The sequence below is a fragment of the Diceros bicornis genome, chromosome X, assembly GCF_020826845.1.
Source record: "Diceros bicornis minor isolate mBicDic1 chromosome X, mDicBic1.mat.cur, whole genome shotgun sequence".
Classification (NCBI taxonomy): domain Eukaryota; kingdom Metazoa; phylum Chordata; class Mammalia; order Perissodactyla; family Rhinocerotidae; genus Diceros; species Diceros bicornis.
Genome location: NC_080781.1, coordinates 118,287,212 through 118,299,807, shown reverse-complemented (window position 1 = coordinate 118,299,807; position 12,596 = coordinate 118,287,212). Strand labels below are relative to the sequence as shown.

Genomic DNA, 12,596 nt, shown 5'->3' with positions numbered 1-12,596 from the left:
TATCATGAAACAGAAATGTCGTTTTTCCCCAATCCTGAATATTGAAGAGGACACATACATGTGTTTTAATGAAAAGGGTTAAAAAGTTCTGCTTAACAACTAAATATATTAAAATCCTTAGCACTGAAATTGGAAGAAGTCGGATTTTAACTTTTGTAATAAAACAATTGCGATGAGAAGGTAAAAAGATAACAAAGGAATATATTCCAGAAAAATATTTATTACCTAAGGACACCATCAAAAACTATTCTATCCTTTTTTTAAAAAAAAAAAATCAGAGAGCCAATTTTCTTACCTTTCATCATGGTGTCATTTACTGAATTAGAGCTGCAACTTCTGTCAGTGTGACTCACATTTTAAGATAAAGAAATATAATTTCAGAAGTAAAAAGATGCAAAATAGCTGTGCATTCAAAATCCCAAGGAGTTATGAGACAATTGACAGTCTTTGAGAGCAACTAAAGTCATATGCCAATGAGGCATAGCTTAGAAGTCCTTCCTTTTCTTTTATAATAGAGAATTGAAAAAATATTGACCATTGGGACATTTTTAAATCAACATGCTTTGGCATAATTATTATTACTTTAGCAGAGTACCAAACTCCTTGTTTGATATGACTAAGTAGGAGTAAGCCCCAGTAAGTAACAGTGTTACTGAACTGGAAAATCTGTTGATGATAACACTTCATTTCCTTAAAAGTGTTGGAGTATAGCTGATGTGTCACGATTTACTGACCTTTTTTTTTTTATGGTGAGGAAGACTGGCCCTGAGCTAACATCCATTGCCAATCTTCCTCTTTTTGCTGAGGAAGATTGGCCTCTGAGCTAACATGTGTGCCCATCTTTCTCTATTTTCTATGTGGGATGCCACCACAGCATGGCTTGATGAGCGGTGTGTAGGTCCATGCCCGGGATCCAAACCTGCAAACCCCAGGCCACTGAAGCAGAGCGTGTGAATTTAACCACTATGCCTCCGGGCCAGCTCCATGATTTACTGATTTGATTTTGAAATTTCAATGTGTAGGGGTGTTGTGTTCTTTTTCGATATGCTGTGTTAAAACTGTTACTGGGCTCTAGTGTTTTTATATTTAGTACAAGGGCTGTTTTGAACCCCGTTTCTTTGATTTTTTTTTCTCAACTACGCTCCTCCCTTCACCTATTTGCTCTAGCAGCTTCTGTTTTTTAAAAACACTCCCCAAGCTGTTTTTATATTATCAGAACTTGCCATCTGTCACCTCTATCAGCTATAAACAATAGGACCAATTCTAGACCACTATATAGTAAGGATATTAATATTCCATTAATTTTTATGACCCTCTGCTACAGATCCCTGAATTGCCTCAATAAGCAGAAAGACCTGCTTCATGATGAGATAAAGCTGACTCTTGCCACCATAGCAATCCTTGTTAACTACTTTGCCCATCACTTCCAAAACTCCTTGCTAGTGTGGAAGATGTTTGTATTTAGTGGCTTAAAGTTATTTAGTAATTTAACCCAGAAGTGTTCAGTTCCATCTAGCTCTCATCTTAAAGGAGCTTTGCCTGTTGTCTTTCTGGAAGTTTTCTATTAATGGTATGGTAGAATGTTTGCAGATTTCTTTGTTCCTAAGGATCTCTAGATATTCCTAATATTCATCATCCTCCTTTCAAAAGTGGCAAGTCTAGAGATATCAGGAACTAATTTTATTTTCAGAATTTTATAGCATATGGTGGCTATATTATACATTTTATCCAGAATACCCAATATCTTATATTAGGATTCTTTCTACTAGGATCGAGCACATCGTATTGGTCAGAAGAAGCCAGTACGTGTGTTCCGTCTCATCACTGACAACACTGTTGAAGAAAGGATTGTAGAAAGAGCTGAGATTAAACTGAGACTCGACTCAATTGTTATACAACAAGGTATTTATATGTATAAACTTAATTAGATGGGTTTTTTTGCAAAAATACGTGCAATTTTCTTCAAAGGAGATTACTTTTAATGAAAGTTGACCAAAAAAATTTGCAAACTTAGCGAGAGAAAAAAGTTAGTTAAAAAAATGTTAATTTAGATGTTCCTAATTTAAAGCCTTGCATTCAATATATGGAATAGAAAGTTGAACATCACTAACTTATAGTTGAATGTCAATGGCATGTCTTTTGAAGTACCTGATATTATTTAGCAGATAAAATGTCGTTTAAAAATTTTTAAAGCATGTTATTAGAGGGCACCTTTCCATACAGAGAAATTGGATCTGAAAAATGAAGTTTCAACATGAAAAAATGTTTCTGTCTTTTTGAGTTTTAACTGAATTTTACAGAAGGAAATTCATATTGAAGTAGAAGGTATGGTAGAAGAAAAACTTGTAGAATTGTTCATTGAAAAAATAACTTTAAAGCTCACTAATTTTCTGTATCTTATAAAGCTTTACTTATGGTTAAATGTAGTAGTGTCTGATTAGAAATACTATGCTATGCTTTCTCTGAAATATAATTGAATATAGAACTTTTATTTTTATTATTAGGAAGACTCATTGACCAACAGGCTAACAAGCTAGCAAAAGAGGAAATGTTGCAAATGATACGTCATGGGGCCACACATGTTTTTGCTTCTAAAGAAAGTGCACTGATAGCTTCTCTGGAATATAATTGAATATACAAATTTTATTTTTATTATTAGGAAGACTCATTGACCAACAGTCTAATAAGCTAGCAAAAGAGGAAATGTTGCAAATGATACGTCATGGGGCCACACATGTTTTTGCTTCTAAAGAAAGTGAGCTGACAGATGAAGACATTACAACTCTTCTGGAAAGAGGGGAAAAGAAGGTTAGTTACAATGGCATTTTGCTTTCATGATGGATTGCTTTAAAATCAACATACTTCAGCATGCTTATTGTATGTGTGTTATTTCAAATGCATGTTTCAAACTGCATGTTTCAAATGACTCATGGTCTAAGAATTTGTAGATTTATATCCAGGGGTAATTTAGTTTTTTTTAGTTTAATTTTTGATGAGAAAGACTAAGAACCAGAGTTTAAATTGAGTGACCTTATACCTCATGTTTATTGAAAATAATGTTGGTATTTACTTAAAAGCCAAATAAATTTTGTGTTTAATTACGTGTATCAGAACCGCATGTTTATGACTTTTTTTCCACTGGATTAGAAATTGTCTGTTGATACATTGTGTTAACTGAAGATCTTTTATGAACATTTCATGAAATATTGAAGTTTAAGTATAATAAGCTGTTTCAGAATATTGCAATTTTGTGTTGAATTTACCTTTTTTCACAAACTATTATGGGTAATTTCAAACATAAGCAAAAGTAGATAGACTAGTGTAATGAACCCCCATGTACTTACCACCCATTTGCAACAACCATCAACTAGTCCTGCCTCATTCATACCCCCAATTCATCTTCCCTCCTTTTGGATTATTTTGAAGCAAATTTCAGACATATCATTTCAGCTGTAAATATTTCACTATGTGTTTCTAAAATATAAGAACTCTTTTTAAAAACATAATCATTATGGGGCCGGCCCTGTGGCGTAGCGGTTAAGTGTGCACGCTCTGCTGCTGGCGGCCTGGGTTTGGATCCCGGGCGCGCACCGATGCACTGCTTGTTCAGGCCGTGATGTGGTCGCGTCCCACATAAAGTGGAGGAAGGTGGGCACAGATGTTAGCCCAGGGCCAGTCTTCCTCGGCAAAAAGAGGAGGATTGGCGTGGATGCTAGCTCAGGGCTGATCTTCCTCACACAAAAAAAACAACAACAAAAAACATAATCATTATAGCATTGTCCCATCTCAAAAACCCCAATAATTCTTTAATAACATCAAGTATCCAGTTAGTGTTCAAACTTCCAGTTGTCTCATAAGTAGCTATACCTTTTTTTTGGAAACAGTTTTCTTTTTTTTTTGAATCAGAAAGCACTTAAGGTCCACACATTGCCATTAGTTGATATGTCATCTGTATCTTTTTTGATTTGTTAGTTCTCCCTCCATTTATGTATTATTTCCCTTGTAGTTTATCTGGTGAAGAAACTGGGTTGTTTGCCTTTTGAGTTGCTCATGGTCTGGATTTTGCTGATTCCATCCCCATGGTGTATTTTACCATGTTCATTTATTTACTATATTTCCTGTAAATTGGTTGAATTTACTTTTCAGACCATTTTTTGTTCTGAGATCTATCTATCTATCTATCTATCTATCTATCTATCTATCTATCTATATCTATATCTATATAATTTTTTTGCATTACATTCCCAGGACTTATTTATTTTATAACTGAACCCCCAATCCCCCACCTCTGGCAACCACCAATCTATTCTCTGTATCTATGAGTTCAGTTTTTTTTTTTTTAGATTCCATATATCAGTGAGATTGTATGGTATTTGTCTTTCACTGTCTGACATATTTCACTTAGACAATACCCTAAGGTCCATTCATGTTGTTGAAAATGGCAGGGTTTCTATTTTATGGCTGAATAATATTCCATTGTGTACATATACACCACATTTCATTTGTCCATTCATCCACTGATGGACACTTAGGTTCTTTCCATGTCTTGGCTATTGTAAATAATGCTATAATGAACCTTTGGGTGCAGATATCTTTTTGGGTTAGTGTCTTTGTTTCCTTCAGATAAATACCCAGAAGTGGAATTGCTGGATCATATGGTAGTTCTATTTTTAATTTTTTGAGGAACCTCCATACATTTTCCGTAGTTGCTATATAGTGAGAATTTACATACAAGGTTCCCTTTTCTTCACATCGTCACCAACATTTGTTATTTCTTTTCTTTTTGAGAATAGCCATTCTAACAGGTGTGAAGTGATATCTCATTGTGGTTTTGATTTGCATTTCCCTGATAATTTAGTGATATTGAGCACCTTTTCATGTATCTGAGGTCATATCTTGAATTTTGAGCAATCTTGTGTTACTGTTTCATATTAGTATGCAAAATGTGTTGCTTAATCTAAGTTTGCCTTTATTTTAGCATTAGCTATTTGTCCCATTAAATTATGCAATAGAAATTATAATATGGCTACATCTTCAGTGATAAAAATTTTTAAAGAAAGGTTAAGTGAGAATATTTTGGTAGAACCATTTAAGTATTTAAAATACTTGGAACAAGTTAAATTTATATTCAAATTTGATATTAGTGTTGTATTCTTACCTTGTAAGTTAACAGATTGTATATTTCATGTGAAAACCAGACTTTTATAGAGAATCCACAGATTTTTATAAATAATTCAGTGATAATTTTCTAATTTCAATGCATTCACCTTTAGACTGCAGAGATGAATGAACGCTTGCAGAAAATGGGAGAGTCTTCTCTGAGAAATTTTAGAATGGACACTGAACAAAGTTTGTACAAGTTTGAAGGAGAAGATTATAGAGAGAAACAGAAGGTAACTTTTTACCCTCAACCATTAAACTCTCAAATTAGCATTTCTCCCCATAGCAATTATAAAAAACACTGGCACTTACCTATTACAATACCCTACTGTAGAGTGAAATTTGCTGTAGGTCAAAAGATCTCATGCAAGGGCTATCTTTAATGAATTTTGCTGGTTTATTATTACTGTTATTACCATCATCATCATCATTGTTTTTGCTGCTGTTGCTGCTACTACTACCCCTTTTGTTTTTGAGAAGCAGTATAGGATTTTGGTTGAGTTCATGGATTCTGAAGCTGAAATCCTAACTTTATCACTAATTAAGTGACTTTCGATACTCAGTTTTTTCACCTATCAAATGGAAGTTATAGTAATTAGATCATAGAGTGATTCTGAGGGTTAAATGAGTTAATACTCATAAAGTAACTAGAACAATGCATAGCACTTACTATTAACTACATTACTAATAATATTATTATTAACATGTAGTTACTTAAATGCCAGAAGGACTTTGTTATAGGTGGTCTCATTTATAAAATAATGCCTTGTAATATACTGCATGGACAACAAGAGTCCTATGAAGAAATGAGAGTTTTAGTTATTTTGTTTGTTTAAACTGAAATTATGGCTGTAATTTTTAAAACTTTTTGTTTTGATATGACTTTAGACTTTATTGCAAAAAACAGTACAGAGTTCACATATATCCTTGACTCAGCTTCCCCTAATGTTAACAACTTACGTAATCATAGTATAGTTATCAAATCCAGGAAGTTAACACGTTTTTCCCCTAATGTCCTTTTCCTGTTCCAGGGGATACTATCTGGGATCCCACATTGCGATTTTTAAAAACAGAGTTTAATTTTTAAGGGCAATTTTAGGTTCACAGCAAAATCGAGCAGAAAATATGGAGTTCCCTTATTCCTACTGCCCCCACGCAAACACAGCCTCCTCCACTAATAACATCCCACACCGGAGTGGTACATTTGTTACAATCGAACCTACGTTGACACATCATCATCATCTAAACTCCGTCGTTTATGTTAGGGTTTACTCTTGGTGTTGTATGGGTTTGGATAAATGTATAATGACTTGTATCCATCATTATAGTATCATAAAGAATAGTTTCAGGCTGGCTCGGTGGCGCAAGCGGTTAAGTGCGCTCGCTCAGCTGCAGCAGCCCGGGGTTTGCCGGTTCGGATCCTGGGCACGCACCGACGCACCGCTTGTCAAGCCATGCTATGGCGGCGTCCCATATAAAGTGGAGGAAGATGGGCATGGATGTTAGCCCGGGGCCAGTCTTCCTCAGCAAAAAAAGAGGAGGATTGGCAGATGTTAGCTCAGGGCTGATCTTCCTCACACGCACACACAAAAGAATAGTTTCACTGCTTTAAAAATCCTCTGTGCTTTGCCTATTCATCCCTCCCTCCCCTCAACCCCTGGCAACCACTGATCTTTTTACTGTCTCCATAGTTTTGCCCTTTCCAGAATATCATATAGTTGGAATCATATAGCATGTAGCCTTTACAGATTGGCTTCTTCCACTTAGTAATATGCATTTAAGTTTCCTTCATGTCTTTTAATGGCTTGATAGTTCATTTCTTTTTAGTGCTGAATAATATTTCATTGTCTGGATGTGCCACAGTTTATGTATCTATTCACCTACTGAAAGATATCTTGGTTGCTTCTAAGTTTTGGCAATTATAAATAAAGCTTCCATAAACATTCATGTGCAGGTTTTTATGGGGACATAGATTTTCAACTCCTTTGGGTAAATACCAAAGAGCACAATTACTGGATCGTATGGTAAGTGTATGTTTAGTTTTATAAGAAACTGCCAACCTGTCTTCCAAAGTGGCCATACTATTTTTCTTTCCCATGAGCAATGAATGAGGGTTCCTATTGCTGCACGTTATTGCCAGCACTTGGTTTTGTCAGTGTTCTGGATTTTTGCCATTCTAATAGGTGTGTAGTGGTATGTTGTTGTTTTCATTTGCATTTCACTGATGACGTGTGATGAGCATCTTTTCATTTGCTTATTTTCCATCTACATATCTTCTTTGTGGAGGTATCTGTTCAGGTCTTTTGCCAATTTTTTAATCAGATTGGTTGTTTTCTTATTGTTGAGTTCTAAGGTTTTTTTGCATATTTTGAATTAACAGTCCTTTATCAGATATGTCTTCTGCAAATGTTTTCTCCCAGTCTGTGGCTTGTCTTCTCATTCTGTTGAGCCACATTGCATTTTTGTTGTTGTGTTTCCTTAGTCTCTTCTAATCTGTGATAGTTCTCAGTCTTTCATGACCTTGACACTTTTGAAGAGTACTGGTCATTTATTTTGTAGCTTGTCTGTCACTTGGAGTTTGTCTGATGTTTTCTTGTGATTTGATTGAGATTATGCATTTTTGGCAAAAATGCCATGGAAGGGATGTTATGTCCTTCTAGTACATCATACCAGGCAATGTATGATATTACCATGTTGTATTACTGGGGATGTTAACCTTGATCATTTAGTTGAGGTAGTGTCTGCTGGGTTTCTCCACTATAGGGTTACCATTTTTCCCTTTGTAATTGATAAATACCTTGGGGGAGATACTCCTCAAACTTTTACCAACTGATTTTAGTATCTATTGGTGGAGTTTGCCTGCAACAGTAATTAATGTGGTGTTTACCTAATGATAATTTTGTATTTCCTTCATTCCATCTACATTTATTAATTGAGATCTTTCTGTAAGGAAGAGTTGTGCCTTCTCCCCATTTGTTTATATACTCAGTTATTCATTTATATCAGCATGGACTCATGGATATTTGTTTTTCTTTTGAATTATTATATTTTTCTATCATTATTTATTTTGTTGCTCAAATTGTTCCGTAAAGCTGTTATGTATTTTAACTGACAGAAGTGAATTTTATTAAAATAAAAAAAGCTTATTCTGGGGCCAGCCCGGTGGCGCTCTGCTTTGGTGGCCCGGGGTTCGAGGGTTTGGATCCCGGGCCGGATCAACACACTGCTTGTCAAGCCATGCTGTGGTGGCGTCTTATATAAAGTAGAGGAAGATGGGCACGGATGTTAGCCCAGGGCCAGTCTTCCTCAGCAAAAAGAGGAGGATTGGCAATGGATGTTAGCTCAGGGCTAATCTTCCTCACAAAAAAAAAAAAGCTTATTCTTGGTCATCGATTTTACTGAAAAATGAGAGGTGAGCCATTTTAGTTCGCATTGCAACTAGTATGCTGATAATGCTTTGTTGCTATCATTATTTCTGGTAGTTTTTAGTGTCTTGACTTAAATCTATCTGGTTCTTTTATCTGTAACCTTAATTCAGATTTCTTATATTTTATTCTGATGAGATGGAGGTGATGGCCTGCATGCACAGGATGGAAATTGCCTTCCTAATATGCTGTTTAGATCTCATTATGTGATACGAATTTTATTAATTTTACAATTATTCCTGCAGGCTTATTGGTATTAAAAGTGTTTTATAAAGTGGAAAAATATTCAACAGTGAAGAGTCTAAATATCAGTCAAGCTTCTTATCTATGTTCTTAGAAGAAAATTAGACTTAATAAAATACTTGTCTATTTCTAATATAACAGGTTTTCTTGTGCTTCTAATTCTAGCAAAATAATGATTCACAGATATAGAGAAATTTTAATACTAATAATTATTATTTATATTTTTATAATTGAATGTCTGACCAAATCAGAATTTTTTCTGAATATTCTGAGTTGAGATTATATTTTATTTATATTTTATTTCTGTCTTTTCATATTTTCTAGATAGGTTCTTAAAATAGGTTCATATTATCCTTTGAAGAGAATTGAAAACCAGCAAGAATGTTGTTTATACATAAATCATGGGAATTACACAATGAGGTAGATTTTCATATATGATTTGTTGAACTAGTTGCATTACTTTACAACCATACTTGCTAAATTTAATGACTGACATTGATCCTGAATAAAGTAACCTGAATAAGTTTGTATTAGTGTATTCTTGTCTAAAACAAACTAATTCAGCATGATTTATTCTCCTTTTGAAAATTCAGGAATTGGCCTTTAACACTTATTTCAAATTTGAATACCTAGACCTTCAAACAAGTGTAGGTTAAATGGCCAAATACATTACTTTTAGAAAGTTAATTTAAGTTATTATTGATTTTCACCCCAATTGAGACAAATAAAATATTGGTTATTTATAAAATATCTTTTCCATTACTATCATCTCACATTAATCCATCTGAGGGGGAAAAAAACAAAACAAAACTCATTTCACTGCTCTGGGTATTTCTCATTTTACATAAACAAACATTATATTATGCATATCTCATAGACTCTTAGAGTTAAAAAAGAGACCTTAAAGGTCATTTAGTCTAACGTTTTTTATAATTAAGAAATCCCATCATATGTATGGTGATGGACAATAATTAGACTACTTGGGGTGACCACGATGAAGTCTACTCAGAAATTGATAAACAATAATGTGCACCCGAAATTATGCAATGTTATAAACCATTATGATCTCAATAAAGTTGCTGGAAAAAAAAAAAGAAATCCCATCTATAGTATTTAGGACAGTGATTCAGCCTCTGTTTGAATGTGGTCACATTGGGAATCTTACTCCTTTCAGGATCATTTCACTGTTTTTTATTCTCTAGTTCTCAGACAACTGATTGAACTTATAAACTCCTTGATGGAAGAGATTATTTTATTCTTCTTTGTATCCTTGACACTGACTTGCAAATAATGCAATAGGTACTTAAGACATATTTGTTAAATTATATTGAGTAGCAACCCACTTTCCTTTGACTTTCCACATTGGTTTTAATCTTACGGATCAACAAAGAACTGTGTTCTTTTCTATTTGATAGACTTTTACATATGTGGATGCCACCATTATGTTTGTCTTTAGTCTTTACTTCTCTAGACACTGTGAGAGTTTGTAATCTCTACCAATCCTAGTCATCTTAGTTTATCATCCACTCTTAAAATGTGATAAAAAAGTTGGAACTCAACCCTTAGATAAGATCAGAGTAACACTATTAATTGTAGATTAATGGCCTCGTTTGTGTAAAAGCACTAGGCTAGGCACTGTGAAATCAAGAAAAATATCTGAACTAGAAGAACCATTTCTACAGACTCCAGAACTTTGTACTGTCAGTTTTGTCTATTGACTTTTTTTTTTTTGTGAGGAAGATCAGCCCTGAGCTAACATCCATGCCAATCCTCCTCTTGTTTTTGCTGAGGAAGACTGGCTCTGAGCTAACATCTATTGCCAATTCTCCTCCTTTTTTTCCCCAAAGCCCCAGTAGATAGTTGTATGTCATACTTGCACATCCTTCTAGTTGCTGTATGTGGGATGCGGCCTCAGCATGGCCAGAGAAGCAGTGCATCGGTGCGTGCGCGGGATCCGAACCCGGGCCGTCAGCAGCGGAGCGTGCGCACTTAACCGCTAAGCCATGGCGCCGGCCCTGTCTATTGACTTTTAAATTGTATTTTCTAGCTGATATTGGGGTAAAGTTTTGTAAGGCTACCAAATCATTGTTCACCCCACTTTGGATGTTTATTAATAACTTACATTTAACTATTGGCAGTTTACCTAATGCTTTCATGTATATGGTCATGTTTAATCCTCAAGATAGGTATTATTCCCATTTTACAGATGGAGAAAATAATTTCTCCAAAGTTATACAACTGGTGAAGTGGCAGAACCTGGCTTCAAATTCAGGTCTTTCTGAATAAGTCATGGGAATGTAATGTACAGCATAGGGCATGTAGTCAATGATATTGTAATTACATTGTATGGTGACAGGTGGTAACCAGACTTAGCTTGCTGATGATTTTAAAATGTATAAAAATATCAAATCACTATGTTGTACACCTGAAACTAATATAGTATTGTATGCCAATTATACTTCAATAAAAAAGTAAAATGAAATAAAATAAAGAAGCAAAACACCCCCAAAACCCAAACAAATTCAGGTCTTTCTGATTCCACTGACTTTTCCCATAGCTACCTTACTGAGAGATCTCATTAAAAAATTTCTCTTGATTTGAAAGGATATGTGCTTGTCATGTTGATATACATAATTTACCCCTTTCAGCTGTTTTCTAATTCATACAATTAACCACTGTTACCAGAATTATGTTAGTCTTCCTTCTATATTAGATACTGTTTGTTTATTTATTTTGACATAAAATACTAACCAGATTGTGCAAATTATTCTCAATTACTAAGGAAGAACTAAGATTTAAACCTACTTTCAAAAAACAAAAAGAAAGAAAACCATCCTTGCACCTAAATTTGGTATATAATAACAAGGTTTTGGAGCTTTGGATGTGTAATTGTGACTTGTAAAGCAAATTTTGATTCTTTTTTATGGCTTTGGTTTTCTCATGCTTCTGTGGCCTTGATGTGCTAGATTTTCATAAAACAGTTTGGAGTAATTAAACTCCTTGTTCTTGTGTGTTGTGTATAGCTTGGTATGGTGGAATGGATTGAACCTCCTAAACGAGAACGCAAAGCAAACTATGCAGTGGATGCCTACTTTAGAGAGGCTTTACGTGTCAGCGAGCCAAAGGTTCCAAAGGTAAAACAGTAATGAGGCCAGGTTTTCTGTCTTACAGCAGGATTCTCTTGTAACACGGTCTGGGATACAGATTTACTCATATTAGTACAAAATCATAGTCCTTAAAGTATAACAACAATACAGAAAAGTCCTTGATATGGCCCAGCCATATAAATGGATTCCATTGTATTTGTTTTTCTATATATAAAAGAAATAGTACAAGATAAATATGTTTACTTTGTGTATTGAAAACATATATGTAATGTATTTTTCCCCCACAGGCTCCACGACCTCCAAAGCAGCCAAATGTTCAGGATTTTCAGTTTTTCCCACCACGTTTATTTGAGCTTCTGGAAAAGGAAATTCTTTATTATCGGAAGACAATAGGCTATAAGGTATAAAAATTTTCAATTTTTTTAGTTTAGTACAATATAATCTTTTAAGCTAATATAATCTATTAAGCTGGACTAGAAGATATTCCATTTTAATGTGAGAGAACATAAGAGTAAACCAAAATAGTGGTGTTTTTAACACCAAAGAGGAGGTTTAACTAGAAGTAAGGCATCAAACTACTGAATCACCAGTAGAATCATTACTAAATGGAATTAATGGAGAATTATCCAATATTTAAAAATAGTAATAACATATTATTTTA

General features: G+C 34.4%; 1 protein-coding gene across 9 annotated transcripts in view; it reads left to right on the top strand.

Moving 5' to 3' along the window:
• SMARCA1 (SWI/SNF related, matrix associated, actin dependent regulator of chromatin, subfamily a, member 1) overlaps nt 1–12,596 on the top strand; it is a 68,213-nt gene that overhangs the window by 27,132 nt on the left and 28,485 nt on the right. For all 9 annotated transcript variants that reach the window (XM_058536685.1, XM_058536682.1, XM_058536684.1 and 6 more), the window contains 5 exons: nt 1,770–1,902; nt 2,660–2,808; nt 5,274–5,393; nt 11,852–11,962; nt 12,223–12,336. In XM_058536685.1, the coding sequence (XP_058392668.1) occupies nt 1,770–1,902; nt 2,660–2,808; nt 5,274–5,393; nt 11,852–11,962; nt 12,223–12,336 (627 nt within the window). The remainder of the gene's footprint in view (nt 1–1,769; nt 1,903–2,659; nt 2,809–5,273; nt 5,394–11,851; nt 11,963–12,222; nt 12,337–12,596) is intronic.